This window comes from Hakea prostrata, unplaced genomic scaffold (assembly GCF_041222555.1).
Source record: "Hakea prostrata isolate BN-2017 unplaced genomic scaffold, UWA_Hpros_2 contig_35, whole genome shotgun sequence".
NCBI lineage: Eukaryota > Viridiplantae > Streptophyta > Magnoliopsida > Proteales > Proteaceae > Hakea > Hakea prostrata.
In genome coordinates this window covers 23,738-30,907 of record NW_028291154.1, presented here as the reverse complement: position 1 = coordinate 30,907, position 7,170 = coordinate 23,738, and the positions used below count along the sequence as shown (strand labels likewise).

The 7,170-nt window shown below is 37.4% G+C and overlaps 1 protein-coding gene across 1 annotated transcript; it reads right to left on the bottom strand.

The window, feature by feature from the left end:
- Positions 1–2,734: 2,734 nt before the first annotated feature.
- Positions 2,735–6,689, bottom strand: LOC148999135 (protein trichome birefringence-like 38). Its single transcript, XM_089141438.1, has 5 exons — positions 5,993–6,689; positions 4,057–4,228; positions 3,564–3,739; positions 3,301–3,459; positions 2,735–3,196 (listed from the first exon to the last, which is right to left on the bottom strand). Exons 1-5 carry the CDS (start codon positions 6,304–6,306, stop codon positions 2,890–2,892), a joined length of 1,128 nt encoding a protein of 375 aa, XP_088997564.1. The 5' UTR covers positions 6,307–6,689; the 3' UTR covers positions 2,735–2,889.
- Positions 6,690–7,170: the final 481 nt, after the last annotated feature.

Below are 7,170 nucleotides of genomic sequence, written 5' to 3'. Positions count from 1 at the left end.
CAATAGAGACTAGCATACATAGAGTTAGAATCATATTGCATCATGTGTTTTATATCATATAGCATTTTACCTTGCTTTGAAATCCTGCCATTTATGTTATTACGGATTAACTGCCTTACTGAGTTTCTTTGAAACTCATTCCTTTTGTACAATTTTTTGTTAGACTACTCTACAGGTACTGATGACTATGAAAGTCAATTCGAGGAAGCGCAAACTGAAGAGGAGTACTACACGCAAGGTGTTGGCAACCATGACGATTACGTTGAGGATTCCTCAAGTGGTTTTGCTTGTTACCAGGATTAGCCCTGATGTGGAATGGGAACGTGTGAGCGTCATTGATGAAGTCTATGTTTATGAAGATGTTCTCTATAAGATAGAATAGACTCTAGTTTAGTTTTTTATTTCTTTCTTATCTTAGAAACAGTTGTAATCTTTCCTTAGATTTATGAACTACTTTTCCGCTGTATTCGTGGAGCGAGATTCCGCTTCACTCTACATTTTGATTATATTTATCTATTGGTATCATTTCCGCACTCTGATAGTTATTTCATTATTTTTCTTGATTCATTTAAATAATATTGTTACATTGATTTAGTCTTGTTCAAGATTATGTTATTGTCTATGTGGGAGGTTGATTACCTCGATACTTGATCTTCGGGGCTGTGGATCACACACTCGGGTATGCCAGGTAGGGTATCGGCTGGGTGGATGTGACAAGGCAGGTTCTTCATTGGTAGAATCTAGATCCATGGGCTCAGGATATGAATCACGGGTTTTGATCCGGGTAGTCCACAGCTTATTCCGGATGGAACTTCGGCTGCTCGGACCTGCGATACGGATTCCGGGTTAGAAATACGGGGGTTGTTACATAAACTCTTACAATCTATGTTCAATAGGGCAAGAACACCCTTTACAATCTTTGTTCTAAATAGGGCAAGAATACCCTCTACCAATTATAATCAACCTAGACTAGAATTGAACAACAACACAAAGTAGGAAATGGAGGATATACCTAACAAGGGGTGTGACACTTTATCCCTTGTGTGAGTGTGATGAATGATGGTGAGTGCTCAAGTGAGGAATGAATGCACCACTAATGAAGTACCAGTTGCCTTCAATCACTTCAAGCTTTACTCCAGTGAGTTTGCTTAACAACTTTGAAGAAAAGCTTAACAACTTTGGAATGTTCTTCAAAGTTGAGTGAAGTTGGAAGACAAGTAATCAATGCTTCTTTACAAATTGAGAGTTGAGGGTTGCAAGGTTGTAATAACTCAATAAACAAGGTAGAAGCTCTAAAATGGGGGTGGTTGGCCTCATAAAAATAGTATTCAATTGCTAGGCCCAACCTCCCAACGGATATAATTTTTCTCCCAGTTTTCAATACAGACAGATGTCCAATCAGATGGAGCTCTGTCTAAAAAATTAGTCGTTAAAACTAGCCATTGGACTAAACTGTACCAGGCGGACAACTGTCTAGGCTTTTGTGATCAGACGAACGTCCTTTGCAGCATAGAAGCAAACAGTGGGAATTCAGGGACTTGAATGGGTTTTTAGGGATTTCTAGCCAACCCTAAACCTCATACACTTTCCTAACATGTCCTAGGTCAATCTAATAACATGATATGTGTATAATTAAGTACAATTTCATATGAGTACATGTGGAGGTGTCCTAAGTCCTGAATTCTTCTGAGTCTTGAACGTGACTTGATTTTCGCATTTTCTTGTGCTTTGATCTTGGTGTTTATCTTGACTTTGGTTCCTTGTCCAAATTGATTTGACCTTGACTTGGGCTTGAGCATCTGGTGAGTTTGGTCCAATGAGTTAGATTTGGTCCACTTGCTTTTGTGTGGAGCTTGACAATCACAACTTAATATAGACATTAGTAATTCGTGTTTATTATCATTAAAACTAATGGAGGCTGATGTGGCAATGCTGACATGACATTTCCCAACATTTGATATATAAGGTAGGATCAAAATATCCAATTGGCATTCGACCTGTTTATGTTGGAAAATGGACTTTTAACTTCATAGATCTCTCTCTCTCTCTCTCTCTCTCTCTCTCTCTCTCTCTCTCTCTCTCTCTCTCTCTCTCTCTCTCTCTCTCTCTCTCTCTCTCTCTCTCTCTCTCTCTCTCTCTAATGCAAATAATAACATAAAGAAAGAGTTATGAAAGGTCTCTTATGATCCAAGTAGGTTAGGGACCTTCTTGTAAGGGCAATAGAGGAATGGTTTTAGTCTTTTTATAGTTTTTGAAAACAAATTTTCTAAAAAGGGGGAATATTTTCTTATTGGAGGCCAACTCAAAATAAAATATTCATCCCTGAATTGTGGTCATAGGGTGTAAGTTCAGTTGTGATGACCTAAGCCCGTCTTGAACCTAAATAAAATATAGACTCAAAATTTCAGCCTTGGGGGCAAGTCAATGCCGGCCAAGGTGGCTCACACTCATGAATGTCGGGTTAAGAGTTTGATAAGGGCTGGACTAACACTATAGGGTTACAATCTAAACAAGCCTAGCCACACCTAGCCTTATTGCAGCTCTTATAGTAATAAGTGGGTCATAAGTGGACCGTAAAGTGTGCCTTCCTCCTAAACATGTAGTGGAAAGTGTGAGGGGAGTACAATGCTCTACCTGTTGATGTAGAGGATCCGGCTTAGTAATGCAAGATCAACACAAGAAATGAAAAACATAACCATATAAAATGAGATAAATATAGCAATTCGGAGGGGATGTAAATCAGTAATCCTTAGGAAATATTCTCAGCAAACAACTGAACATGGTTAGCAATGTTAAATGATTTGACTTAGCCAATAATTCTATCAGACAAACTATTCCACTAATGTTTTATTAATGAATAAGCTTTCTACTCCTTGTAAAAACCCTAATTTAAAAGTTGAGGACATAATCTATAAGAATTGCATATAGAATCTGGTTCCAAGTATCAGGAACTCCAGCAACACACCAGTGAGTACAATCCATACCCCTCAAGCCATTATAACTACTTGGATGTCCATCTTTTCTCAATTGTGATAGAACCGTTATGTCAAGCAAATAAACCGGCTTCAACATTTTACTCAACACTTGGTTCAACACTACTCTTGCTTCGGGTGAACCACCAGGGTATGTTGATCCATTAAAAGGTTTCGTTTGCCCAAAACAATTCTTTACTTCTGGCTGATTCCAATCTGCGCCACTGAAACATGCAAACAAGATATCGAGTTATAAAATTTATAAGCCAGCAAATCGTGGTTCAGTATGGTGGTTCAATTATTGAACCGGTTTGTTTTACATGCTTACTTGTAATGGGATGGAGAGATGCCCTGAAAAAAGACTTTGGTTTTGGTTGTGTCAACCACTGAGTCAACCCAGTTAGCCCAAGTTGTTAATGCTCTCTTGAAGGCAACCATACGATTCATATCTTTGAAAGTCATATTCCCCACTTTGATATAATCCCATCTGCATCACAAACAAGAACATTCCATTCTTTCATTAGTAGCAAGTGATTAAATTCTTGATCTTTATGGATATTAGAGTTCAATGTGATCATGATTCATACGTACGGTTGTCCAGTTCCTCTTCGATACCACCATAGCCAACTATTGAAGACCAAAACATCCATTTCTTTCCATATTTCACCACTCTTTATTGAATCAAGATTTAGAACTCGACCAATGTTTTCTTCCTCAATATCTACTAGGTAGTGAGAATTCATCAACTTCAATGTTACATTGTACTCCTGTAAAATTAATTGTTAAATACTTGATGAAGAAGAATCCAGATCCTCTACCTGCAGGGTCAAGAGGATTTGAGAAAGAACCCTCACACCCCTCTATCAAACACTAATGAGAACAATCAACGGTGGGCCCACTCTTAAAACATGTGATAGAAAATTATGAGGAGAGCACAGTCCTCTACACTCAGGGGTAGAGGATCCCAAATCTATCGAAATGTCAAAATATTTAAAACTAATGGAACACATTAAATCAAGTTCTTTAACTTATCCCATACTCAAAAACATATCATAAGACGTCTTAACAACATGAAGTGACTAACCTGAAATATCAAGGTAGAGATGGGATCTGCAAACTCTTGAGTAATACTACTTTGGGGCACTGCAGCATGAAGTAGGCAAATGAGTGACTCCCAGTGATTGAGACTCACTGAGTCCCCAACAAACATGATACTCTTCCCCTTAAATCTCCTCAAGAAATCTTCACCATCAAATCTGTTTCATCATGAATTAAAATGAAAATTTTGAATACTAATGTTTTCTCATAAGTAAGAGGTTAAGAGTTCAAATCTCTTTGGATTCGAGACTTTTTTCATATGTATATGAGCTACCCTCCTTGAGGTTTAGGAAGATGCACTTAAACCGGCTCTATATATAAATGTTTAAGAACCTGGTGAGTTAGCTTGGTGGATCGCTTTGGCCTATTGAAAAGTCAAGTGAATCAATGGGTCGGTGTATGTGCTTTTGGCAAGAGGTACAATCCTTATCTAGGGCAGTAAGATCAAGGAGGTATTGAGTTTGAATATTTGTCATTTTACACCTCACAGACCCCCCCCCCTTACCCCCAACATGGAGTTGAGAGAGATGGTCTTAATGATGAATGATAAAACATGAATAGACATTAATATGCAAGAATTATTATAACTATGGTGAAGAATATTATTTCAATCACATGACATGTAGAAGCTAATCAATAATAATAGGCAGCAACATAAGAAAAGAAGTTCTCTATGGGGGAGAATATAAGAAATACACAGATAGATTTTGATTTATCCTAATAAAATGATAATGATTATTTAGTTGAAGTCATTGAATATTTTTCTCATTGTCTAGGATGAATTAGAATCCTCTATTTATGATAAAACTATTTTTATATTTCTTTACTACACATTTGGGAAGGGGCTTACCTAATATGGATAAGGTAGACTCCCCTCTTAAATGTGTGATAAAGAAAGGTGAGTGTAAAGTTTCAAGAACCGAACTTGTCTACGACTGCACTCCTAGTCTAAACAAATAACTCCTATAATTCCTTTTTTTTTTTTTTTTTTTTTTTTTGTCAATTGAACAAATAACTGAAAAAACTCAACTCAAAACTGTTGGATATAACTTGCAATGTGCTGTAAATGCAGTGGATGCTATGTAAGAACCCCAAATACTAGCTATTTAAGAGGAGCAAGGGGGATCGGTCTAAGCCGACCATGCGATGTAGAGACAGGATCCTAGCTCTACCCTTGCAGGTAGAAAATTATGCTCTCCTCAAACTCCTCCGCCACATTTTTAGCATGAGCTCACCTTTGGTTCACCTTGTCCGTGCTCAAAAGTTGGCCTTCCTCCTAAATGTGTGGTGAAGAGGTATAAGGAGAGCACATATCTGAATTCAGACTTGAGATGTAGGTCCTTCCTCTAAACTACGTTGGACCTATGGCCCCATGTATAGCTTAGATCTGTTTGCTTAACGCAAATAACCCCTATACTCCCAAATGGGTAGTAAATCCAAAGCCATTCACAAGTCACAACCAATTAAATTGAGTTCGATTCTTCAATTAACCCTATTCTGATCTTACCATCATATATTTATAGAGATATATCTTATCAATATTCAGAGGTATATCTTCTTCCTAAATGTGTGATGGAGAGAATATAAGATTATTAGAGAACCCGATTTCCAATCCATAATTGGAGCTATGGGAGAGACTAGTCACGGACTTCTACTTGCCTTCACAAGTCAAATTTCACCAAACACATCACATGAAAAGATTAGACTAAGGGGTGTTTCTCAATGATAACATAGGAGTCCAAATCACAAATCACCACCACTGAGAGGAGATTTGTCTTCACTTAAACCACCGAAGAGAAAAGCTTCCCTTAAAAGATTTGCTTCACCTATTACATTTGCATTATCTACAGTTACCTCACATAAATTGAGTTGCCAATTAATTAACCCAGATCACAGAGGCAGAGAGAGAGAGAGAGACTTGCCTTGGTAGGTCACACTGGGTTGGTTTCCATCTGTATTTGAGGTAGAGATGATCAGGGCGGCCATACTTCTGGCAATCGAATTCCTTGCGTATGAAGGGACAAGAAACTGAATCATAGAGAGGGTAAGATTCATCCATTACCCAACTGCCTTCAAACAGATTACACTTTCCCATAACTGGTTCTCTCCAATTGGGTCTTCTGCTTATCTTGCTCTGAATTTCCTCTCTGCTCCTTACCAGACCAGGATATGAACAGAACACCAAGAACAGAACCACAACAACACAACATGAACCATGCAATTGTCCATTACCCATCTCTGTTTTCTGGGTTTCTGAAAAAAAGAAAGGCAGAGACAAAGACGGAAGACAGAGTGGAGTGAGTTGGGGAAGGTAGGACTGCAGTTTGATTTATATGAGTGGAAGAACATATATAAGGAGAGAGATTCTAGAAATCACATGGGCTTTGTTCTCTGTTCCTCCAGAAAAGAGACATTGTTTCAATTGTTTAAAAGGTATTAAATTTGGAAATGAGTTTGCACATACCATTTTATAAAGGTGGTTGGTTCTGCAGTAGTCGGTTAAGAAGAATTATGGGGATTCCATGGCTGTTCACTAATAAGTTTCTCTTTCAATCTGTCTCTGTAAGGAAGCTAGCAGTTACAATGGCAGATCCACTTTCTCTAAAGTACATACACTTCTAGCGGTGTGGGTAAGAAGGAACCTCTTTTCGCTGGATCAGAAGATAGAAAAATAGAGAGTGATTGAACAAAATTTATGATTGTGACGGATCATCCACCGATCAAATACTCAAAGTTGAAATGATTTTATTGTCTTTTTCGTAGAAAAAAATAATTCTTTTTTATACTAAATAAACTTTCTATAACTTAGGACCACAGATACATAGATTAGTAGTATCTACTACAACTATTGTCTTCTGATATTCTACAGCAAAAAATGATTTTATTATTTAAAGAGAAACTCCCATGGAGTACAAGAAAGACTATTAAACGTGCGTCTCTTTTGCTGCAGGGTCATTATATACCTTACCATGTTCTCACTTAGAATTCGTAGGATTGAAAGGGAATGCAAATATTGTTTACCTAAAGAAAAAAAGGGAATGCATATATTTTGATGTAAATAAAATTTATTTTCTTAAGAAAAATAATTTAGGCATTTGGT

Excerpts from the sequence above, each read along its gene's own strand:
- LOC148999135 (XM_089141438.1), bottom strand. The coding sequence starts at position 6,306 with ATGGGTAATGGACAATTGCATGGTTCATGTTGTGTTGTTGTGGTTCTG. Across the intron at positions 3,740-4,056 it reads TCTCTACCTTGATATTTCAG|GAGTACAATGTAACATTGAA; the intron begins GTTAGTCACTTC and ends TTAATTTTACAG. Across the intron at positions 3,460-3,563 it reads CGAAGAGGAACTGGACAACC|ATGGGATTATATCAAAGTGG; the intron begins GTACGTATGAAT and ends TTTGTGATGCAG.